The 26,424-nt window shown below is 45.3% G+C and overlaps 1 protein-coding gene across 2 annotated transcripts in view; it reads right to left on the bottom strand.

Annotated features, from left to right (window-relative positions):
• Positions 1-26,424, bottom strand: part of LOC147683726 (von Willebrand factor A domain-containing protein 5A-like) — a 306,655-nt gene that overhangs the window by 6,138 nt on the left and 274,093 nt on the right. For both annotated transcript variants that reach the window (XM_086944896.1, XM_086944897.1), the window contains one exon: positions 15,185-15,321. In XM_086944896.1, coding sequence (XP_086801022.1) covers positions 15,185-15,321 — 137 coding nt within the window. The remainder of the gene's footprint in view (positions 1-15,184; positions 15,322-26,424) is intronic.

The raw sequence follows: 26,424 nt of genomic DNA, 5'->3' as shown, positions 1-26,424 counted from the left end.
TCAAGAGATCAGGGCTAGATCCAACACCGTTTTTTAGCTCACTGCACCATCCCAGTTTCAGAACCCGGCTGTATGCAAATTAGTCTGTTCCTGTCCCAGTGCATGATGGGAACAGGGCAAACCAAACTACAAAAGCCAATTCTTACACTGGGAAGGAAACAAGCTACCGGGGACCGGTTTCTGGCATTTCAGCCTTCTTCGGCCCGGCTTGCTTGAATCCTGATGGTGCAATGAGCAAGGGACTCACATCTGAGTATACCCTTCCACGCTTAGTAATGGGGGCACACACTTTACTGGTGCCTCCAAAGCATACCCTGTGCATATCCCAGACTCGGGCGGGCCATAACCACCAGTAGCTGGCCCGAGCCCACAACTGAGGGTCACAGGGACTTATTTTGATTAACTGAAAAGGACCAGAGTGGTCCCAGCTTTACCATGCTGTGCTTTGGGTACTTTTCATTGCCTACTACAAAACCCACAGTGGGACACTAATTGACCTACAAGAAGTGCACCGGATTCCAGAACTACAGTATTTAACATTTTACCAATGCTCGTATATCTTAAAAAACTGCTTTGATTCCTTTAATTGTGAATATCTCTGAATCTGATTACATTTTTGTCGTTTTGAGCTTATTTAACATATATATTGGCAATGTTCTAAACCTGTGTGGAGTCATTTTGAGGTGTATACATTGGGTTACTATTTTGTGCATGTTGCACAAATGCATTACACATTGCCTCTGATTATAAGCTTGATTGCTCTGCGTCAAGCTACTAGAGCGTTGGCACAGGTTATCATTGGTGTGTAACTTACCCTGACTAGAGTGGTGAGTTCTGCCTGGCTTGGGTGCATACACTGGCCAACCAGAAACCCCATTTCTATCAGAGTATGTTACTGAAGAATTAAGGTCGCCTACATCACGTAGACATACATATAGTATCAACATGAGATCCTGCATGGAATCAGACTCTTTAAAGCACTTAATTTCAAAGCCAGGTGTACAAATTAATGTAACCATATATAATGCCTTTTGGCCTCTAGAAAATAGCACTTGAAGAAATCTCCCAGAAGCAGACAAATAACTAGTACGGTACTGATCTTTTTTTTCCAGGGGAAACAAAGTAGAAACTGTTATAGATATTTGTGAGCAGAGTCAAACTAGAAACTAAACAGCATGAGCTTGGTCACCGATAATCTAACATTAATGCTTGAGAGACAATCCTGAGATAAAAAAAAAAATACAGGAGCCTTCTACAGCTGCAAAGTATGTGGCTATAACTGTATGCATTTTCTACACATTTCCGTCAGAACAAATAGATCAAAAAGATCAAGTGACGTAATCCTCACCTGGATGGTGCTTTATGCTATATAGGACAGGACACTTGGCCATACAAAACAACATTAGGTGGTTGTGAGATTTAAACACAGCTTTACTTATGCATGAGGTACATTTTACTAAAAAATCATGACCTCAGGGGGCTTGGCCAGCAATCATGGCGGTCGCAGCTTGAAAGAGCTCCGCACACCCACCACCTTAATCCGACATTAATCCTACCCCATTCAACACCAGAGCAGCGAACCCAAGGCATGCAGGATGGAGGAATTTCTGGGGTGCCGGTATTAGCCCAAGAAGGATTCCGCTGGTGGATTTGGGCGAGGGCAAAGGCTGCGAGGACCGTACTGTGGCTGTAGCTCGGTGCCCCCTTGCACGACATCCACTCCTGTGTTCGCAGGTGAGAGGGGGTGTTGGGGGGCTGAGTGGGGGTGGCTGGCTGCCGTGCACCCTCGCCCTACCGGGCCTGCTTGGGTGTCGGTCTTGATATCGATCGGTACCTGGACCGTGGGAGCGCTCCAGGGGTCCGGCTAGGTCTCTTTTCCCTTGGCGTTCCTTTCGGCCTGGACATCGGTCTGTGCGGGGGTCTGGCTGCTCTGGGCCTTGGGCTGGGGGGTGGTGGTGCTGCTGGACATGTGTGCGGGGCCCACCAGCGCAGAGGGGAGTGATCTCCATATGGTCGAGGGGGTTTACTGGAGCCTGGTGTGGAGGCGTAGCCCGCCTACAGCTGGGACACATTGGTAGCTCAGAGGAGCCCGTGCGCAACGAGGTGTCTACCCCCGGCTGTGAAGACAAGCGGCTGACCTGGGGCCCCGGATTGGGTCCGGGGATTGGCTTATTCACCTGTGCCTCCAGAAAACTGGAATCTGCCAGCTGGGCCCTACTTCTCTCCGCATTGCTGGTCCGGGCCCTGAGAATGCGGTTTAGAGGGTGGTGCCTTTCTGCGTGGTGCCACTTGACTTGGTGACACATCGCGCCCTTACTATCTGTACTGCCGAAGAGGACACTGCCCTTGAATGCTGGGGTACTGCGGGGTGCTCTGAGCGCTGGTTGTCCAGCAAGCCAGGTTCTTTTAGAGGGGGCCTTCTTGGCTGTTCGCTGCAGTTTGTGGAGGCGGCCGGATTAGATACAGTGCAGCTTGTAACCTAGTAGTGGACGGATATCGTGAGGACCGCCTGCAGTGCGCCCATTGGAGAGGCCCCGGAGGTGACACACCAGCGCCCCCGTGACCATGCATACCCTGCCGGGCCGAGCTTTGCCCCAGCAGTAAACTTAACTGTTCCTTGGTGAGATTCACAATAGGGAAAGACAAGCCTGGTGCCCCAGGTCTGAAACAGAGCACCCCGGACCAATTTGCAATGTCCGCCAGTGGGGGACCCACCACCTGGCCCCATCCCGGATAATGCAGCCTTGCTTGCGGCCATTACAGATGCCAGGAACATGATGGAGGCCAAGATTGGCGCAGTGGGCACCGAGGTCTCATTTCTGCGGCAGGACCTGCGTAAGGCTGTTGACTGCATCACCAAGGCTGAGGCGCGGGTGTCGACTGTGGAAGACACTGTGCAGATGCTTCAACAGCAGGTCAATAAATTGACTGTAATCTCGCAAGAGCTTGCTACCCGAGCCGAAGATGTTGAAGGCAGCGCCAAGCGCAACAACCTCCATTTCGTTGGCTTTCTGAAGGGCTGCAAAGGTGGCTCCATGAACCATTTTCTTACGTCGTGGCTTACGGATCTGCAGCCGGCGGACAAGATTTCGCCATGCTTTGTGGTCGAGAGGGCTCACCGGACACTTACGTGAAAGCCACCCCCAGGAGAAAATCCACGGTTGGTCATTGCCAAATTACTAAACTATGCGGACAGAGAAGTACTGCAATATGCCTGCTTGAATAAAGATAAGATTGTCTTTGATTCCAGGCCCATTATGATCTTTCCGAACTACATCCGCTTGGTGCAGCAACAAAGACACTCGTTCACAGAAGCGAAGCAGAGGCTGCGCGAACTCAACATCTCTTATATGCTACTTATCCTGCCAGGCTTCGAGTGATTTATAACTAAATATTTTTTGAGGATTCACCCGAAGCGGTCTTTGCCTGGTCGGATGAAAGGGCCCAACTGAAAGCGCATTCACCGCTGCCACTGGACACCTCGAGGGGCTCGCAGCGGAATTGTTCACGCACAACGAAGTCCAAGAGGCGACATCGCTTTGGCTCTGACAGTTGATCCTCTAGTCCAGTACAAGCATCTTGACTGACCCACAGCTTGTGATATTTCTATTATCGTTTACCTGATTGTCCATGGGCTGGGTTTACCCAGTGCGTTTTGCGCTAGATAGAGTTGGATGACACCCATGGTGGCTGACCAGCGTGGCCGCTAGATCCCCACGGTTCATGTTTTTTGGGGTGGTTGGGATACATTGGAGGGCAGGCCTCTAGATCCGCAGTTTGGGTCCGGAGGTTACCCCCACCACGACAGATGCTCCTAGTTCTTGGCAGTATTGGGTGCGGGGAGGGCATCGAAGAGGAGGGAGTTTCAGAAATGTAGTGTTAGGTTTTTTGTTGTTTATTAAAGCGGATGCACATCCCATTCTTCACTTGGAGGACCATTACTTTACCCTGACTAGATAAATAGCATTCCCGGCAACAGGCTCCCATAACGGTAAATTGGTGGTGACGTGGAATGTCCGAAGGCTGCTCAACAAGGTAAAACAGGGAGCCATTCTCAGGCAGGCTAAACGATATGGGGCCGACATTCTTCTATTGCAGGAGACTCATCTTGTGGGTAATAAGGTCCCCTGTCTAGCTAGGTTCGGATTCCCACAGGTATTCCATGCTGATTTCAATAGGGGCTCTCGTGGGACCTCTATTCTGATTCATGCCCTGGTTCCCTTCCTCCACACCAAACTTTGGACGGAACCTGGGTGTAGGTACGTTCTCCTGACAGGGACACTTTATGGTGAACCACTCACACTGGGCAGTGTATATGCTCCCCGCCCCTAGGGACTTGGTTTGTGGAGGGTTAGACTCTGCTATGGGGCGAACTCCCGGAGGGTCTGTCCCTATTTGGTGGCGACTGGAGTGACGTTATGACACCACTTGATAGGAGACAAGGGTCGGGGTGGCTCCTCCCACCGGCACCTCCAAATTAGCATTGACTGCGGGGCCTTTGGGTTGTGCAGATTTGTGGCCGGAATACCACCCCAGAGAGATAGGCTACACATACATGTTGGTGGTTCATGGCTCCCTGTCCCGATTGGACTACCTGTTCACGTCACGGAGCTATGTCCACAGGTTCTCCCAGGTCTCACATCTCCCGAGAGGGTTATCGGATCAATTGCCCGTTGAGGCGACACTCCTCCTAAATTTTGCGAGGCCCCTGCTCGGATGGCGGATGTCTCTGTGGCATCTGCACAATCCTGATTACCAGGAGTACCTTCACACCGCCATTCATGACTATCTCTCCCTGAACATTGACCCCGTCCCCTCTAGAGTAACTGTGGGATATCATTGGGGAATTCCTGCAGGATATTCCCCCCAGCGGCTGTCAGATCAGGTGAAGGATCAGTTAGACGCTCCCATTACAATAGATGAATTAACACCTGCAGTCAATGTGATGCGTCCAGGACGTGCTCCGGGTCCTAACGGGTTCCCTGTGGGGTTCCTAAACTCCCACAAAGGCACGCTGGGCCCGCATTTATTGAAGACGATCCACGAAGCCCTTGAGAGGTGGCTGCTCCCTCAGGACTGGCTCAAGCTGAAATTGTCTTTTTTTTTTTAAAGCCTGGCTGTCCGCCGGAGGATCCGTCCCCTTATCGTCCTATTACCCTCATTAACTTTGAATCCAAATTGCTGGGTAAAGTCCTGGCAGACCGCCCGACTCATGCATTCAGGAGTCAGGCCTGCCACATGGACCAATCTGGCTTCATGCCGCATCGGGCCACCTGACATAACATCCACCGGGTCCACCATGCTATGGCCTTGGCCCCGGAGTTCGGACGTCCTGCAGCCTTACTTTTGGTAGACATAGACAAGGACTTTGACTCCCTTAGCTGGGAGTACCTCTTCAAACTTCTAGAAGCAATCGATTTCGGTCCACGTTTTTTAGCTTGCGTGTGCCTACTCTACACGGAACCTATAGCCTCTGTACATATAGCTGGCCACCCTTCTCCCTTCTTCCCCGTTAGTCGTGTCACTCGTCAGGGATGCCTCCTTTCCCCTCTTCTCTTTGCCCTAGCGGTGGAACCGCTTGTGGTGTGGGTCCCCCGGGATCCGGTACTCAGAGGCTTTGACTGGCCACATTCACAGCCAGACAGCATTGCACTCTACGCAGATGACGTCCTGATTTTTGTGACCAACCCTTGGATTTTGGGTCCACGTATTCTGCAGATCCTCCGAGTCTTCGGCCAGAATTATGGACTTCATACTAACCCTGCTAAATCAGTGCTATTCCTTGTATGCAGCCATCAGGGCAGAGGCACCTAGGCAGCTCAGTTAAAACATACCACAGGCGGGTTTCAATACCAGGGAGTTTTTGTGTCCCCCTGCCCGCAAATTTCGTGGTCACGCAATATAACACCGCTCCTCGCCAATCTCTGAGACGAGACAGCTATTTGGCCGTCCCTACCTCTCTTGTTATACGGGCGCTCTGCCATTTTTAAAAAGGTCTCTCTCCCCAGGATTCTTTACTGTTTGCAGAATTTTCCTTACCATAGCCCACGGGTGTGGTTATCTCAAATTAACGCTATTCACAACAAATTTTTATGGGGGGGAGGGGCGGTTAGAGTGACACTTTAGACCTGTATGCAATCCACCTATTGTGGAGGCATCGCAGCTGCAGATGTATACTCCTATTCTGTGACGGCTTATATGTTGATCATTAACAACTGGTGGTATAATTCGCCTATGGACCCGCCGTCCGCATTTGAACATAGGGCCATGGGGAGGACTCCCCTCGTTCAGTTGCTCTACAGTGTGCATAGTCTTGACTTTTTTACCACACACCGGCCGAACAACAATTGGGATTTTACTTTGGGGGACATCATGCAGGGTAATGTCTTTAAATCTTTTCAGCAGTTGCAGGAGGAATTCCATCTTCACAAAACCCAGTTTTATAGGTACTTCCAATTACGTCATGCCTTGGCTCCCCCACTTGTAGACGTCACCAATCTCCCTGAATTTCAACTGCTAGAAGGCCGCCTTCCTATTGGTGACCTAGGGGCACACTAAATAAGGCAGATATACCAGACGTTGACGACACACTAACACGACCCTGCATAAAATGAGGAGGGCGTGGTAAGTTGACATACCATACTGGACGGATGACGACTGGGCGGAGGTGATAGCTAGTCCTCGTGGCACGGCAGTAGCTACCAGATACCCTCTTATCCAATTTAAGTATGTGCATCGCGTGTACTATACTCGTCTCAGTCTTTGGAGGATGGGGGTGGTGGCACCCCCCCAGTGCCTACGATGTGGTAGGCGGGAGGGAAAATTTCACCATATGGTGTGGAGCTGCGTGGCTCTGCAACCCTTCTGGCGTAGTGTATTGGCGTGCCTTAAAGAGGTGCTGGCCTGGGACCTCCCGCACAAACCCTGACTGCTTTTACTTCACAGTACTGAAAATATAGGTGGGAATCTATATAAGCAGCACCTTCTCTTTTTCGCCCTTACAATCGCCAAAAGGGATATTGCTCAGTTATGGAAGGGTACTTCTCCACAGACAACAGGAAAGTGCGAAGAGAATTAGACAATTGCAAGGGTGCAGAGATTGCGGTTTTTCAAGCGAGGGGCTGCCCCAAACACATAGAAAAATTTGGACTGTGTGCCGCATACCAAGGCATTGATCTTCCCACTCTCCCATCACAATTCCCATAACAATAGCCCTATGGGAGGTTTGCAGGCCATAATGTACAATGTATTGTTTCATCTCTTAGGGTATGTAAGGATATTGAAATTTACATGCCAATGTCAGTGGGATGGGAAAGTCTATGCATCGTTTTCAGTGTTTGTTTGTTATGCATACAAATTGTACCCATTGATATTTCCGCGTCTGATAACCATTTTAATATATTGTCTTCATGTGGATTATGTCGGGCTTTTGCCCATGCAGTACTCTCAAAATCCAATAAAATGATGATTAAAAAAAAAGAAATCATGACCTCAAATTAGTTTTAGTAATGATTGAACACAATCTTTTTTAAACTTTCACATTTGGTGCAATAAAAGGGTCCAAAGGTATCCAATATGGGCTTCCAATAGTGTAAGACAAATGAATTATTAAGTCTGATTGATACTGGTTGAACTAGGGTCCCCTATTGATTCTGGTGTACGAGTTTCTCAGACGGGCCCGAGTCTGACCGGCTGAGAAACGAAGAATGGAGCTGGAGTGGCAGTGAGAGAAAGGAATCACACTGTGCTCCAGAATCCACTATCAAATAAATACAAATTACAGAGATTCACATTGTCTGAGCAATCCAGAAAAGCCTGTCCTGCTCCTTTGGTTTGGTACACGAGTACAAATCCCTAATAACCTCGATAACTGACAAGTCAGAATCAAAACCTTTTGTTGTGCTCCCTAAGAATTCACCAAACCCTTGTCCTGAAGAGAACCCCCAAAGAAAGTGTGGGTTCAAAACTCGTAGACTGGGACCAATAGGGGATCCTAGTTCAACCAGTATCAATATGAACGTATACATTAATTTGTCTAAAGAAACTATGGGAAGTCCATATTAGATACTGCTGTGTTCTTGCAGTAGCTGACTGATAGCAGCACCAACCACCAATGAGTAGTAGCCGAAGGAGATTATATACTTCAGTCTCAGCCTCCAGACAAGTTAGGCAACTTGTAGTTGTGGTAGATAGTGTGGTATTGAAGGCAAAAGAAAAACAATCACAGTGACTCTGCAGCGCCACCACAGAGGATAAGGAGTGCTAGTGTCTGAAAGTAAAGGAGACACCAAGAGGGACTTCCAAGCAATAGTCTCTCTGATCAGTATTCCACACATTCCCACCTAGCCACCAAGTGCTATAAAGTGTCTTTGGCATTTAGAAGTATCTCAGTATGACAGGGTGAGGCCCTATATGTCCCTGCTGTATCACTGCCCCTGGATTTGTGGCTCTGATTATGCACGAAGAAGAATTTGTTAGGAAGTATTAGGCGTCAGTACATTTTTCATGTCTTCATGATTCCTCTACCAGATGCTGGCATCAGTATTAAATTCTCCCAAAAACAGTGTAGATGGTGATAATTAATGAAGAGGGTAAGAGAAAAAACATCCACAACATCCTGTCACCTCTCTCAAGGCTCACCTCCACTGAAGTATTATAGATTCCAGCTAACAGGTGCCGTGCCAATGAAGTGCGCTAAAGAACACCATGGTTATCACTGCCAGTCAGCCCCTGTCCACTGTCACGGCTTGTGCATGCAGCAGTTCACAAATCCTGGGTTGTACCAGCAGTACTGAGCCATGTCTGACGAGTGCCAAGCTTGTGCTTAGGCCAGTATGGGCCCTGGTAACATCATACAGTGTATCCCAGATCCTAGGGGGTCAGATTCCTGCCACAGACATGTAGTGCACCGGTCTCGCCACCACCCTAAGTCAGGGTTTATGAACTTGAGGGTCTTCCTGATCCACCAGATATTTCTATGGTGCCTCCATCTTGGGTCCTAGTAGACTATGCCCTCTCCACCACATGCTTTTAAGAAAACCACATTCTGAAGACTATCAGAAACTGGATCAGTGACAGACCTATAGTGTCTTTTGATCTTACCATTAACAACATTAAAGACTGAATACACTCCTATATTTCGCGGTTCTACTGATTACTGTTTTGTAATTTGACAGAAGTTGATGGAATTAACATGTGGTAATAAACAGGCCTTATAAAACACCCTGAAGAGCATGGGTGCTGCTCCTGCTTCAAGTGGCTGATTTGAACACCCTAATTATAATGTAAAAAATATATGTGAGTTCATTATTTAAACTTTAACTTCCCAAATCACTAAATGGCAAAGCTAGTAGACTGACACAACTTTGCCTGGTTTAACCCTTGATATACTACTTACTTTAATATCTTGATTATCAATCACCCTATTATGTTTGTTGTTTCTCAACACAAGAGTACTTTTAAACCACTATATGACCTAAAACGTGTTTAGGTTCCAAATGTTTAAAAATATTTAGGTTTATTTATTTAGAAAGTTTTATATAGCGCGGACAAGATCCTTGCGGATATCAGAGCGCTTTACACAGAAGGGGTACATGAGGGAGCATAGTCAGACAGGTAAATCAAATGAGCAAACAGTACATCGTCAGACAGGTAAATCAGAAGGAGCAAACAGTACAATCAAGTAAATCATGCATAGGGTGCAATATGAGCTAACGATCGGTGCATTAAAAACAAGTAGAAGTATAATACTGCAATAAGAGGCATACATTCGCTAGTTGATAATAGTCTAAAGAGGCCATTTCTTAGGGTGCTATATGAGCTAACGATCGGTGCATTATAAACAAGTAGAAGTATAATACTGCAATAAAAGGCATACATTCGCTAGTTGATAATAGTCTAAAAAGACCATTTCTTAGGGTGCTATATGAGCTAACGATCGGTGCATTATAAACAAGTAGAAGTATAATACTGCAATAAAAGGCAGACACTCGTTAATTAATAATAGTCTAAAAAGGCCATTTCTTAGGGTGCTATATGAGCTAACGATCGGTGCATTAAAAGCAAGTGGAGGTATGAAACTGCAATAATGGCAGACATTCGCTAATTAATATTAGCCTAAAGAGGCTTTCTTAGGGTGTGTTCAAGTAGTGAGAAAGACTAGTCCAAGATGGCCGACAAAGAGAGAGAGAGAGAGACCAGTCTAAGATGGCAGCCAAATTGTAGGGATTACAGAGTTTGGTTTCCCTTTCTACTCTGGGAATGTCGAGTTAGTCCATCTTCTATGTTGATTGAGGGGGAGAGCAGAGTTCAGCTTCTATGCTGCTAGATGGTGGCTTATCTCGGTTTTGCTGCTCCCTGACCGCGTTGGTATGTAGCTTCATGGTCATCTGGTGGGCAGGGGGGCGATTTATGGCCCCAGCCAGATTAGCCAATGGAGAGTGAAAAGCCCGCGAAAATACCAGTCACATAAAGATATCAGTTTAAATTTCCGGGCAAAGCGTAAAAAACCTGCATGAGTGTTTAAGATGATGGGATTGCGAGTAGTTGCCCTTCGAGTCGCCCCTGAAGCTGTTCAAATAGTTTTGTGTGCTATATTCCAGGCAGAGAATGAGAAGACCTGCATGGGTATTTGGGTAAAGTTACCTTACAAGTCACCACTGACGCTGCTGCTCACATCAGGCTTCTCCCTAGTTGCGCAGTGGTTGCCCCCAACACACAGGCAAACAGGGCATACCGGCACTGTGAGGGGGGGAGGGGGGAAGCCTCCCGCCAAAATGCCACCCCAAACATCCAGACAATGGCACACCGGAGCCGTTCCAGATGCCCCCCGTTCCGTACTCACCGAACTACTGGACGGCGGGGGGGGGGGGGGGGGGGGGGGGTTCTCCCGTCGAAGCACTACTGAAGACACACCACAGGGCACACCGGAGCTGCTCCAGACGCCGACTGCTCCGTTCTGAAAGAATCCTTGGGAGGGGGGGGAGGGAGGGGGAGCGCTCGTTCACCCGCACCGGCTCAGCCAGCGCCGACCCCCGTCCTCCCGTCCCCCGCGACGCCGATCGGTTGTTCACACCGGAGAATCCTTGAGAGGGGGGAGCGCTCGTTCACCCGCGCCGGCTCAGCCAGCGCCAGCCCCCGTTCACCCGTCCCCCGCTACACCGATCCGTTGTCCGCAGGCAGGGCACCTCCGCATTCAAGAGGGCAGAGGAGTGCAGCCGCCCGACAGGATCCTCCCAGGCGTCCCCAATGGATCCGTCGACTATCTAAGGCGGGTCGGGCACAACTCAGCTCCAACCGTCCGGGTCTCCAGCGAGCTGCAGGGGTCACCAATTTATCCGCCAGGTTCAATGCAAGCGACGGCGATCTCCAGGCGTGTCGGGCCCCTCCGGTGACACGCCACAGCTCAAGTCCAGTCGACCTGGGTTCCGCCGAGGCTGCAGGCGTTCCAGCTATCCCTGCTGCAGGTACTTGTTTTGCCGCGATAGTCCGATCACTTTTGCGATCAGTTACATGTTTCAATCCAGTTACTTTTGTTACTTGTTTTTTTTGCCGAGGGTGGTGCGTGCTAACAGGGATAATTCCACGAACTGGATCCCAAGCACTCCGGAGCTCCGGACCGGCGCTCCTACCAGGCGGCCATCTTTTTAGGTTGGAGTGCTTTTTTTGCCTACACCAAAATCTGAACTGAATGCTTACACCTGATAACGATTTTAACTATGTATTGAGGTTTCAAAGTCAAATAGATTAAAATTAGTTAACAAAAACATATTGAATGTCAGATTTTTTTTTAATGAAACTCAAATTCATGTCTTTCCAGTGTATTTAAGAGGAATGACCATACTATGAAGAGAATCCCAACTATTCGTATTGCTTAGTCCTGTAGCCTCCTCTTGAACATTTTAGATAAAGAAGAAAGCTTTTTTTTAGATAAAGCTTCATCAATAAATATTTACTCCTACTTCTACAGGGCTTCCTTTATGCTTAAGTGGGAGTGTAAGCTTCATAAAACAAGAATGCTATACAAAACCTTAAGCATTCTGAATTCAGCTTTGGTGTTTTTCAATATCTACACCCATAACGTGATGAGGTATACTAGTGCATTGCTCCACTTTGTTGGAGAGTGTAGCTTTGCTTGTTCTGTGAACCGGAGATGGGGATAATACTCTTGCGACCCAATCCTAACTTAGTGTGAAAAACAATGATGAAAATAGCTAAAACTATTGGGTTTGGGTGAATCATTGTTGGGCTCCCTACAATGTGGATTGTTTATAGCCTTAAGTATTTTAAGAGAGGAGCCCTAACTAGATTACATCAAGCCATAATTTGCAAACAAATGTATTCGCAAAATTAAGACTCTAGTTGCTGCCTCTGGATATGTATATTGGAAGCTGGAGGTTGAGGATGGATCAAACAAGATTCATTGGCATATGTCATTGTAAAAGAACCCATCAAAAGAATATGAACCACTTGTTATCTTCATGCTGTATGCCCTTTACAATCCAAAAAGGAAAATGCGGAGGTTGATATTCAGTAATGTTTCAAAAAGAACTACCAATTTTCTTCGGTACCATTTATATTTTCTCGAATAGATGTATCCTAAACTCAGATCATAAACAGACAATATGAATAAAGATCTCTCACACTTTAACAAGTAGAGGTTAGCCTAATAGTGATGTCCCCTTTCATTTACACTACTGGTATTCGCACCATATGGCTTTGTTCTTACTCATCACACATTTTGAATAATACAAGTATATAGCATTTTGATTACAATAAAGGGAGAGACAATGAATCCTTATTAGGAGACTCATTGTTGATAGGCTGCTTTTAAGTGCTATGTTTTTAAACATAGGTTACCAGCAGATTTTTTCCCCTGTGGTTTTAATCGCATGAAGGGATGTCGGATGGGGAAAAAAAAGAGTACTATGTTACATTTACTTTATCTGTGTGTGTGTTATTGTCTCTCTATACAATGACGTTTGAGATACAATGAATTCTTTGAATTTTATTTTTTCAATGTGATTTTAAGAGTTGTAACCTCTGATGGATATTGAGGATTGACTGAGCCATTCTCCGTTACTAGATTTGGTTCATGCCAAGTAAGTGTCTATAAATATGCAGTCATTACTGTTACATTATTTATTATAAATCAAACATACATGCTAAAGATACATCTAGTGTTTCAACTTCTGGGTGTCCATTAATTTTTTACTACTAATTCTATAAAGTTATTTTGACTGCTCAGAAGCGACGTCTTCAATAATTTCACAGTTCATTATTATGAACCAGAAATTGCATTTTTAGAGTCTGCCAGTAAAAATCTCACGTTTCTACCTCTGTTGGATCAGTTATTATTATTCCTTTATTTGCTTGCCTTTAAAGAAACGGGGACAAGCAAGTTTTCTGCTGACAATTTAGTACATATATGACACATTCATTTTTTCATTTCATTATAGTAATATTCCAACAATATTCAGTTATACTCTATTATTCTCACAATGGTCTTGCTCCTGTTTTATCTTAAAACCTGCAGATATGTTTTATTGCTCTTCAAACATAATCAGTCTAAATACACCAATGACAGCCATATTGTTTGTCTAGAGATATCCTTCTAGAATGAAAATGTGAGCTTGTTTGCTCTATTTGAGAAGAGGAACCAGGTGCCATCCTTTTGCCTTCCACAGTTGAGGCGTACTCCACAGTAATCATAATAATCCACATTTGTAAAGCGCAAACAATCACCCGTAAGGGTCTCCAGGCGCTGGGGGCCGTCAGGAAGATTAAGCAAGCTATTGTCCAGAGTCACATGGTGCAGAGCTAATCTGCCGCCAGCGCAGGGATCGAACCGTGATCCCCAGATTCCAGCGTCAGTCGCCCTGGCCGCCGCGCCACACCTTTCCCCCCAGTGTGACACAAAAAGTTGTACTTGAGACATTGATTGCGCTAAACTAGACTACACCCATGTCTTTAGATTGTTGTCAGTTTATTAAATCGTGCACCCAGTGTCCAAAAAGGGACCGCTAGCATAAAATGAACTCTGTTTTTCTAGCCCTGTTAAAGCTCCATCGGTCGACAGTAGGAAAGAGTCATCTAAAATGAAATTCAACTTAAATTTAAAGTGCTTACATGGTCCTTAATTACAATCTGTATGAGATAAAAAAAAAACACCCACATTTGCCAAGATGAACTTTCAGTTTAGGTGAAGCAGGATTAATACAGATTCCAAAATCAACATGTTTGTGATCACCAGATTGCATACTAACTCCGAAATCATGATACTGGCCTTGCCTGAGTCAGAATGCTTTCAGACATTCGTTTATTTTGCCGAAGTGGTACTACTTTCATGTCCGAATAAACACTGCAATGACTGCATTAGTATTTTAACTTCATTCTGGTTACGGTGTCAAGAATAGTCTCACTTTGCAATGTTCACCAAGTATACAGTTACAAAATTAAACTTTGTCAGAATGCAGCATACACATCAATAAAACAGACCGTATGGGGGCTATATTTCTTGCAATTAAGGCAGAATATAATAGGAGACGTGAATTTTTTGTAAAGAAATACTTCTGGTGATAACACTAAAATCTTTACGTTCCACTCTCAAGCCACATAGAAGGAAAGACGGACCAATTACATAAAAAAACATTATGATCACAAACTTTGACAAAACCTGAATTTCCTAACAGCAACAAAACCTGTACAGATATAACACATTCATTGAGACCCAACATCACTGTGACCAAACAATCCCAATGTTCTCAAAAACTTTTCAAACAAAGTCAGTAAAAAAAAATCCTGTACCAACATGTCCCTAAATATGGTCAACAGTTAATTCAAGAAGGAATTTTTATACCCAAGAGACGCAGGAACTGACATAACTCAGTACATATTTGGCAATCGATTGACCAATTAGGCTGTGTTACATAGTGAAATTGGTATTTATTTGAACATAATCAATTTATACATTTGGCAAACATATTTTGTTGATTGTATTGTATCTGCAACTTACTTGTTTCTTCCCTTTAAAAGTAATTGGAACAAAAAAAAAGTTTCTGTTCACGTCGGGTCTTTCCCAGATGGAAGTTATTCTCATACTTGATATAGGATCTCTTGCACTAATCGGGAGAAACTAATTTCAAGTTTCAAAATCTCTAAAATCAATATTTGCACTGACTATTACCTTGTTAGGTTTATTTGCCTCGAGCTTCTCTTCAGGTATTCCCAGGGCAGACGCAAAATCTGTGTTCAAGCACCAGGAGCCATCAGCATTCTGCAGAGAAATCAGTCTGAGGACAGAGTCTGTCTCCTTCTGTTCAACTAAGAGAGAAATACAGAAAACATATTTTAAGAGAAGAGCAGTTGCCAATATTTAACATATGAACCAATTTACCAAAATTCCTGCAAATTAAATCGTCCCTTTGAGATGGGTATACAAAAGGACAATGGAAAATTTCACCGGACCCATCAAACCTGAGATACAAACCAGATGAAACAAGCATTTGCAATGCAATAGGTCTCGCATTAGGAAAGTTTGAGCAATTGATATTGTAAATGACAAATGTTTTATTTAAGTTTTGTTGCCAATAGTTATAACTTTCACAAATGTGACCTATAGCATTTGTAATGCAATATGTGTTATATTTACGTGACTTACATGTATTGAGATTACAAATAACAATGGCTTTTTCATTTTTTTCAATAATACTTAAATAAAAGTTATTGTAATTTATAATGGCAATAGCTAAAAGTTTTGTAAATAACTTTTGTGAAGATTATGTTCAGTGTATTTTATTGTGACGAAAATCCAAGAACAGAAGTGAAATATAAACATCTTTTTGTTACATTTGTAATAAAGCTTGTATTATTGAGAGAACATATTTGAACCAGTTGTTGAATGGTTGCACAGATTGATGCTGTGGTGGTGCTGAGTGATGTTGTGATGGTGAACAAGTGATGCTGTGGCGTTCAGTGATGCTGTAGTAGCGCATAGTGATGTTGTGGTGCCCATGAGTGATGCTGTGGTGGTGCTGAGTGATCCTGTATGCTATGCTATCTTGTTTTGCTATCCTATGTTTTGTTATGCTATGTTTTGCTATCCTATGCTTTGATTTGTTATGCTATGCTATGCTGTGTTATGTTATGTTATGCTATGTTTTGTTATGCTATGTTTTGATATGCTAGGTTTTGATATGCTATTATAGGTTTTGTTAAGCTTTGCTAGATTTTGTTGTTTTGCTATGTGTTGTGTTTTGTTATGCTATGCTATGCTTTGTTATGCTATGGTATGTTTAGTTTTGCTATCCTATGCTGTGTTTTGTTACGCTATGCTATGTTTTGTTGTGTTTTGTTATGCTATGCTATGCTTTGTTATGTTATGTTATGCTATGCTTTGTTGTTATGTTATGCTATGTTATGCTTTGTTATGTTATGCTATGCTTTGTTATGCTATGTTTTGTTATGCTAGGTTTCGTTTTGCTATGCTATGTTTTGCTATCCTATGCTTTTCTTTGTTATGCTATGCTGGTGAGGGTAAGTGAGGGTGAGTGAGGGTGGGTGAGGGTTGTGAGGGGGGTGAGGGGACGAGGGTGAGGTGATGAGGGTGAGGTGGTGAGGGTGAGGCGGTGTGAGGGTGAGGCGGTGTAAGGGTGAGGCGGTGTAAGGGTGAGGCGGTGTAAGGGTGAGGCGGTGTGAGGTGGCGCGAGGGTGAGGGTGAGTGAGGGTGAGTGAGGGTGTGTGAGGGTGAGTGAGGGTGAGTGAGGGTGTGCGAGGGTGTGCGAGGGTGTGCGAGGGTGTGCGAGGGTGTGCGAGGGTGTGCGAGGGTGTGCAAGGGTGAGGGTGTGTGGGGGTGAGGGTGTGTGGGGGTGAGGGTGTGTGGGGGTGAGGGTGAGAGGGTGAGGGTGAGTGAGGGTGAGGGTGAGAGGGTGAGGGTGAGAGACAGGTAAGACCTAAAAAGGGTTACATGATTTTTGCAACAGGATTTGTCAGTCAGTCAAAGTGGCTTTATTTCGATATAAAAAATATCTTAAAAAGCATACAGCATAAAAACATTGTTTGTATGGATTGGGTAGAGTTGTTAGATGCTTGGGGGTGTCCCAACAGGGGGCCACTGGCACCCTTGCTATAAGGTATCAAAATATAGACATTGTTAGGGGGATTAAAGGGCCCCTATTGCTTTATTCCCTTGTGACACTGCACCTGCTACACCATTTGCTAGCAATGCCCCTGATACCTGACCAGATACTGGAGGGATTGTGGAGAGGCAAATCAGCTCTGGAGCGAGGTTGCCGGGGAGGTAGAGTGGCGACTGAGCTGCTGAAGGAACAAGGACTATTAGTTGGACGCATAGGATTCCAAAAGCGTTTTGGGCCGTTAGGCCTTGAAGGGGAGGCATTTAAGACTGGTGGGATAGTTTGCATATATATTAACGAAGCCTTTGGCATAGGCTGGGATTGTGAGGCCAGGATATTATACAAGTCATTAATGGGGCATTTCTCACAATTAAGAAGTTCCCTGTCATGACTGTGCTGAATGCACTAGGTTGGTTACCTGCCAACCCTGGCGCCCCTGAATTCCCTTAGAAAAAAATTAAGGGTCAAGGGTATCTTTCTCCACCAAGGAATGGCACAGAAAACTCGTGCCTCCAACTTATGTTTCACGGTCGAAGCGTTTTTTCATGGCGTATTTTATTATTTAAAAACAAACATAATAAATAAAATACCTTTTACTTCTTATTTACACCGTTCAGGCTGAGTGTACATCTGAAATCCAGCTATTCTTGACAGTACAGCAGAGGCACGTGGCAGGAGTTTGCATACAAAGCAATCCGGTTACCCAGGGGGCAGGGGTAAGCCCTTCATCAACGATGGGTAAGCTGGCTCCCACCCCCATGTTTCTCTCCAGTGGCTCACTCCAGGCACCTGTGTCCCCGTCACGCTGCCTGTGTACATGTGATGCAGCGCATGGGTGACGACACGTCACGCACCGGAGGCAGTTAGTCCGTGACGTCACCCCGGGGTTCTGTGGTTGAAGGCCTCGCAGTGCATCCGAGGCCGGGCAGGAGGGGGAACCCGAGCCGGCCCGGACACGGTCATGTGCGGAGGGGGAGGGTTGCTCCAGCAGTGTACGGCTACCGTTAATAACAGGCTTTTATCAGAGAGTCGGCTTCTGGCCCTGAGCCATTGGGGGAGGAGAGGGAGGTGGGGAGCAGGGAGACGTAGGGAGCCGCGTGGAAGTAGGGGGGTGGGGAGCAAGGGAAAAGCCGGTGGTGAGAAAAGGGAAGGCGAGCGAGATAACCGTAATATTCGAGGAGTGGGGGAGCAGGGTCGCGGTGCTGGGCAAGAAGAGAAAGTAATGGGTAGATGTGAGAAAAGTGTGAGGGTTAAAGGAGAAAGAGGCGATGGGCCGAGTGGTTGCAACGGGGAGGATGTGGCATAGTAACCTGAGCTGCAGATTTCAAACTGGGAAGCCAGGTTCGCATGTCTGCATGAGCTCTGCATTCTGTGATTTTGGACAAATTACTTAAGGCTAAAACAGGTAGGTAAATATACAAGAGCCAGACCGAAAAGCAGAAGTTCGGCAGCGTCACGCCTGTTGTGGGGCGGGACTTCCGCCTTCTGCGGGAAGCCCAAGCCCATAGCCGAGAGGAGCAGTGGTGACGCGGGGCTCCCATGCCTGAAAGAGCTCCGTGGTGGCTGCAGACGTAAGGAGGGCCGTTGATGCAAGTGCAGGGCTCCCATGAGCGAAGGAAGACCCACGTGTGCCAGGTAATGCAGAGATGACACCAGTGCAGCGACAAGAGCCCGGTGAGGTAATGGGGGGTGTGGGTGTGTGGTGTGTGTGGTGTGTGTGGTGTGTGTAGGTGTGTGGTGTGTGTGCGTGTAGGCGCGCACGAGAGAGAGAGTTTGCAGGAGGCTGAGAGATTGCAGGAGGCTGACTTGCCTTAGAAGCGGGACAGGAGATGTGTGTGCGCACGTACAGCCACTTGCCGTGCACATGCTGAAATTGCCGACGGCCCTGCGCATGCCCATCCCCTGCCCCACTTCCAGAGCAAGTCGCTAACAATAGAGGCTTCGCTGGACAGCAGCGCTTCCCGCTGCTTACACCAGCCCGACCTAAAACTGCATGTAAGCTGTGCAGCTTGAGAGCTGTGTTGACTAGACCCAATTCAACCTTGTGTCACCCCTTGGAGTTCTGCTCACAGTTTGGGAAACAATGCTCTACAGTATTTTGACTTTACGAACTTGGAACTCAAACCTGTACACGCTAGGGAACTGAGATGCATCACACGTCTTCACTTTTTTCCCAAAGACAAATATCACAACCCTTACTGACAAACCTAGGAAACAAACATGCCCCTCTATTGGGAAAAGGCACATAGAATACGAAAGGAGAAAAATGAATGGACAACTAGAGACACCAAGATGAGCAATTTTAAATATCGTCCTTTAAATAAGTTGGGTTTCTTTGGATTCTCCTTGGCAAGATAATGATCAACTGTGCCAAGTACATTCCCATCACAATCGTTCTTCCACCTATGATAGCCTAATATCTGACCTCTCTTGAACATTGGTCTGAACATCTTGATCCATTGGGTTTTTGCACAGAATAGCCACACCACTCAAATTCCAAATTTGTACATCTGCTGTTTTTACTACTGTTCAGGGTTCAGTAATTTTGTACCATGACCTAACCTCCAAAGGCATAATAATTCTAATCCAGTCACCCACACTCACTTCACAAATCTTCTCTGTTCGTTTTACACCTCAGAGCACTGCTTTTTTCCCATCATTTTCATCTCCTCAGACTCCACTCACGCATAGCTCAGTAATACCATCACCCAACCATTGTTCCACATCAACCACCTTGGAACCATTTTCGAGTTGGATGTACGATCTCTGGAGAACTCAAATGGAGTCCTACCCTACCTGTTGGCACGTGGGGTGAAAGTCAATAAGCCGATTCTGCACTTCGTTCTTCCAGAACAAGAAATAAACATGAAAGGGTATTTCTTTGCAGTCATCTTGTTCAGCAGTCCTGGGTACAAGTTATTAGGCTATGAAAGGGATAGTATTTTGGGTTAGCCCTACCAAAAAAGAGTTTGGTAGTCTCTCTGAATCTTAATGCCCAACCTCAAGTGTGTGTGAAGCAACTGGAAGATGAATGTAAGGATTTTGCCAAACATTTCCCGTAAGTATTTAAATACTAGTTGGGCTGTTCTAACATTTATATACACAGAATAAAACGGAGAGAAGGTGCCATTTCTGTAGTTTCCAAGGTAAGGAAGATATCTCTAAATGTATAATATTTTGTTTGTGGTAAACTAAAGCGGCAGGGATAATAACACTGGTCAAAGCCACCAATTGCTGGCTTCTATTATGGTTGTGAAGACAGCAAGTAGGCAGAATTTACATCTTCAGGAATTCTTGAAACACCTGATCAAATGTCCATTAGATGGAAAGAGGCTTCGTGCTTCAAAGATGCTTGAACACACGTGCAGAAATCCACCCTGATAGAATTGGGCAATAAATATGGCATTCTATTTGCAAGCACTTGATGTAGATTTTGTAGTCTGTAGTGAGCATTACTCTGTTTCACCTTATATGTCCTGGACATCGAAGGCCTACCATGCCTCTTACATTGAAGTTGTTTTATGTAGACATTAGCACTGGGTCCATTTCCTTGTGTCCTATCTTAAGAACGTACTTGAGAATGCATTGGAACTTATTGACTTATTAGCCTTAAAGTTCTTCTCTGCCAGTGGATGTTGAGCACCTCTGAATATGCATCCTGTGTCTACATGACTTATTCCAGAAAATAGAATCTTCTTAAAGTTCCAGGGAAGCCATGTTCTGCTCATCGTATGCCAGTTCACAGTCAATAAGCCCTGGGGGTTTGTGTGGGATAAGTGTATACATTGTTGATCTTTCCCTTACTAACATTCATTGGGCATCATAGTTATTCTTGTAAGTTTTCTGCCTCAGCTTCTAGAAGGCTTGTTTTGTTGACCAGGAGCATATTTTAGTGGCCAGTCAGCCTCATCATGTTTAAAATGTCCAATCAGTGCAGCCTTCACTTTTCACTATCAGGGCTGTGTCCTTCTTCGCATTGGATGCCATTGATATCAGTCCTTCCCTAAACACTAGCATCCCAAATAGTAGCTTTGGGGAAAAAAGTGAAGATGTGTGATGCACCTCAGTCTTGGTTTCTTAGCGTGTACAGTTTTGTGAGTTCCAAGTTCGGAAAGTCAAAATACTCTAGAGCATTGTTTCCCAAACTGAGCAGATTTTTGGTGGCTCACGAAAGTCCAAGCAGTAAATAAAGATGCCTTTGAATACTGTATTCATCAGGTTACATTTGATTTTTTTTAAAATATTTTTATTAGAATTTTTTTGTAGGCACACGTATGGCATTACACAGAGTACTAATACATATACTAATCAAGTATTGAACAAATTATAAAAAGAAATTTATAGAAACAGTACATTGATTACGGTACAGTTTACGGAAAGAGAAAGAAAGAACAGAAACCCTATATAGCGAATTGCCTCGGTTTACCAAACAAAACATATCTTAAGGGGTTAAATCAATTATGACTTTCATTTATCCTCTCTTTCCATTGGTGAACTGGTTCCCATATTTTCCTTCCCAACCTCCTTGCCCTTCTTCCCTTCCTAGCATAAATGCATTTTTCTAAATTAAAAATCCCCAGTAGCAGGGCAATCCACTGTTGTGTTACTGGAGGTATTTTGTCTAGCCAGGCTCTGGCGATCAACAATCTATACACCGCCATTGCTACAAACAAAAATTCACGATGTACCTCACCATTGAACCCTCTAACCCCTAACATAATTACTGTTGGTGTTAGCATCCCATCCAACCCAAGTGTACGACCCAGGAAGTCTTCCATACCTTTCAACAAAGTTCTTAATTGAGGGCATGAAGCAAAAATATTTATGCTATCTGCTGCTGGATCGCTGCAGCGTGGGCAGGCAATCCCTGTAGTTCCTCCCCACTGTGCGATGCGAGCCGGGGTGTAGTAAAGTTGGTATAGAGTTTTATAATGTTGGGATTGGAGCAGAGCAGAGGACCGAATATCCTAATTCCAGAGAGTCCGAGAAGTATTGGCCCTGTATTCCTAATTTTCCTGCCCATTTATTTTCATATTTTTCAATATCATCCACCTTCAACTCTACCAAGATAGCATAAAAACTACGAATAGAACACACCCCACCTTGTTCTATAGCTTCCAAAATACTATTTTTAGCAAAACCAGCCTCTCCCCCTTTTTTCCTACTGAGAAAACTCCTGACCTGCAGATATTTAAAGAAACTCTGCCTGGCGATGGTAAACTTTGCCACAAGGTCGGAGAATTGTAATAACTTTTCATCTGGGCCCCAACAGATCCCCTATTTTTAGGATTCCTTTTCTAGCCCATTCTGCCATAGTAGCATCAGCGAAAATTGAAGGTGGGAGGGATTTATTCCTAAAAAGTCTCGTGTATCTATTAAATCTTCCCAGCCCACATTTTTTTGCTACAGCTGTCCAGATATTATACGCCGCTAGAACAGTCTTAAACCGTGTACGTTTATAATATGAAGAGTCGGCGCAGCTTAGGAAGGCGTTCGCTGTTTCTGGACCCAACACAATGGAGTACACCATGGTCGAGAAGGCATTAACGTTCAAATCTACACCACTCGCACCAATCAAACCCTGCATATATTGAAGAGCCGAAGCCCAATAATATAATCTAAGATCTGGAACCCCCCACCCCCCCTTGCCATCGGTATGGTCATGAATTTATAAGCCCGCCTGGTCATCCCATGTGCCCAAATAAACTTATTCAAAATTGACTCAACCTTATTAAACCAGGAGATCTCAAACATTAAGGGTATCGTTCTAAAAAAATAAAGAAACTTAGGGAGTATAAGCATTTTAATTACATTGGTGCGACCCACCAACGAAAGTCTGAGATTGTTCATTCTAACCAGATCCAAGCTTACTTTTGTCAATAAGGGGGTCATGTTCCGTTCTACCACTGTCTCAAGATTAGCCGATATTTCAACCCCTAGATAGACTGCTGCCGGAACCACCCGTATATCATCGCAGCTAACCAATGAATTCTTAATGATTTGTGTTTTGGTACTGTTAAGCCTATAGCCTGAGATTACGCCAAATTTTTGGGCCTCCTGTTCTATTTCTCCAATTGCCATGGATGGGTCTGGGGTAATTATAGCGACATCATCTGCGTATGCCAACACATTAATTTCTAATCCATTCAAGCAAAGGGGGAGAATTCTAGGGTTAGAATTAAGATATTGTAAATAAGGGTCCATATAGAGTGCAAAAAGAAGGAGAACTCGGACAACCTTGCCTTGTCCCCCTTTTTATCTGTACCGCAGCCGTAAGTTCTCGGTTAATTTTAATTCTAGCAGTTGGTGCCTTATATAGAACCTGGATTGCTCTAATATAACCTTCACCTAACCCAAAGTGCCTCAGTATTTCCCATAGATACCCCCAGGCGACCCTGTCGAAAGCCTTCTCGGCATCAAGAAATAGAGCTGCAACAGGGCCGCCCGAGACCTCCATGGCGTCGAAGGAAGTAATCACTGTTCTGACATGTTCTGTGGTGCCCTTCCCTGGGATGAACCCATGTTGGACTGGGGAGACCAGCTTCTCTATGACTGCCGCCAATCTTGTTGCCAACATTTTCGAGTATAGCTTCACATCAGCGTTCATTAAAGCTATAGGTCTATAGGACCCAGGGGCTGTGGGAGGTTTGCTTTTTTTTCAGAATAACTATAATTTCAGTGCCTCCCCAGGAGTTTGGAATCTAAACCCCCCTCTGAGCTTGAATGAGCATGTCCATTAACTCCAACCTAAGGGCCGCCAGAAATGTTTTATAGAATTCCACAGGGATCTGATCTGGGCCTGCAGCCTTTGATGATGGGAGGTCTGATAGGGCTGATGTTAATTCTTCTAATGTTATACTAGATTCCAGTTTTTCCCTTTCAGCTACCTCTAACTCGTTCAATTGAAGATTTCCTAGATAGTCCCTAATTCTTTCGCCACTCTCCTCTTCTTCCACGTCATACAATTCTGAATAGTATTTCCTAAACTCTTCTCTAATGCCTGCAGGGTCTGAAATCAAATTGCCTAATCCATCTTTTATATTCTTAATATCTCCTGCAGCAATCTTCTGCCTCGTTCTAACAGCAAGAATATGCGCACTCTCTCACTCAGCTCGCAAGCCTGTTCCTTCCTTGCCAAATAATTTGCTGCTATTTTATTAGCGATATTTTCCGCTATTTCGGCCTTTAATACCACAATTTCCAACAGCTGTTGATCCAGGGGGCATCCATTCACAATTAACCTGCCCAGCTCTTCCTCTGCAGCTAAAAGAATTAATTTGCTGTTCTACCCTTTCTCTTTCCACTTTGTCTAAATGTTGTAAAACTGAGTGTCTCTCCCCTTATCCCTGCTTTAAATGCGTCCCATGCATTACCAATACTGGTACTCCCCTTGTTAATACTCCAGAACTCCCTAATCCAGATATCCATATGCCTACAATAACCTTCATCTTTTAAGAGAGCTCTCTCGAATGTCCAACTATATAATTTCCTTGTTATCCCGCTTAAGCTAACTTTCAGGATTAGGGGGTTATGGTCTGAAACCAGGTGGGGCAGTTTCCTAACCTGTGAGCTTGCAAGTAAGGAGTTGGAAATCAAGAAATAATCCAACCTTACCGTTATTCTGTGTGGGGCAGAAAAAAATGTGTTGTCATCCACCGGAGGATAGAGATTAGCCTAAACATCAGACATAGCATTATGTAGTGCCATATCTACTATCGCCCTGTGCACCCTCTTCTTCCTCCCGCTATACCCCTGTCCAACTTGTAGCTCAACACCAGAAGGACGGTTGATATTAAAGTCCCCACAACATATAACGGGTTCGGGCCAGGTCGGTAGCTCTTGATCCAAGAAGTGAAATATGTCGGGGTCATCGCCTGTTGATCCGTACACAGAGACCAACGTAAACTTAGTCCCTCTAAAGCCCACCTCGATTATGACCCACCTCCCCCATATGTCCTCTTTTTTCCTATAAACTGTACAGTCTCTACCTTTCCCTAATACAGCTACCCCACGGGTCTTTGAACCTTGTTTTGTGTGTGCTATTACATTAAAACTAAACTGTTCTAACAAATATCCCTTTCCTCCCTCCACGTGGGTTTCTTGCAGGCAGATCAAATCTGGATACATTGATTTCAAAAAGGCTGATACGCGTAATCTTTTCTGAAGATCATTTAGACCGCAGACATTCACTGTCATAATTCAGCAGGCCATTAAAAAACATCTAGAATTGGTACCAACTCTCTATTCCATTTCTCAGATTTTTCCCTTATTTCTCCCTTCCACCAAATGAATAAGCCCTGTACCTGTACCTTCATATTGTAACTCTGTGTGTGCAACGTGTGCCCTGTTTCCCCCCCTGAACCCCCCCTCCCCGGACCCCCCCCTCGCTACCCCTCCCCCACCCTCCCCTACAGAAAATAGGTCACCCATGACGTAGGCGTGGACGCTAGGGAAGCAGCCGTCGCCACCCCCTCCCTACCACTATTCACGGCCCAGAGTGACCCCCTTAGCTACTCCTCCTTGTACCCCCAAAGCCTCCACCATATACACCTTTGCTTTGATTTCAGAGAAAAACATTTTACCTGGCCTTTGGTGACTATTTTCAATTTGGCAGGGTACAACAAATAAGCCTCTGAACCCAAGGCCTAAATGGGGGAAATCAACTGCCTCAGTCTCCATCTGCGCTCAACTGTGGTATGGCAGAAATCCGGCCTTGCAAAAAAAGAAACATTGTTAAATGTACGTTTAGACTCTGGTTTGGCCTTATCTAGTATGAGCTGTCTCAATAGAAAATTCCCAACATAAATCAACAATGCTCTTGGTCTCCCCTCTTGGGCCCCTGCTTGCCCCCTTTTAGCTACAAACGGAAAACGATGGGCCCTCTGAATCTCCGTTTCCCATTGCCAGGTTGCCAACTCTGGGAAAGCCCCTTTTAGGAGATTCACCACAAACATTCTAGGGTCTTCCCCTTCGAGACCTTCTGCCACTCCTAAAAGTCTAATGTTATTGCGGCGCTGCCTATTTTCGTAGTCCTCAAGCTTCCAGTTGACGTCTTCTGCCACCTTTTGGTGCTCTTGCTTATACGTTTTCAGATCCCTCAGCTCGTCTTCCAATCTGCCAGTTCTTTCCCCGACCTGTGCGACTCTCTCCACCACCCGTCATGCCTTTTACTCATTTTCCTTAGCGTATTCTGAATTTTCCGCGCTTCCTGTCTTGCTCTCCTACTTTCTCCCCTAGCCTCAGACTGCATCAATTTCAACGTATTGAATAGCAAGTCCAGTGTGACCGGTGG

Source organism: Lissotriton vulgaris, chromosome 11 (genome assembly GCF_964263255.1).
Source record: "Lissotriton vulgaris chromosome 11, aLisVul1.2, whole genome shotgun sequence".
In the NCBI taxonomy this organism is placed as follows: domain Eukaryota; kingdom Metazoa; phylum Chordata; class Amphibia; order Caudata; family Salamandridae; genus Lissotriton; species Lissotriton vulgaris.
The sequence above is the reverse complement of the archived record's forward strand: the minus strand, read 5'-3'. Positions and strand labels throughout refer to the sequence as shown.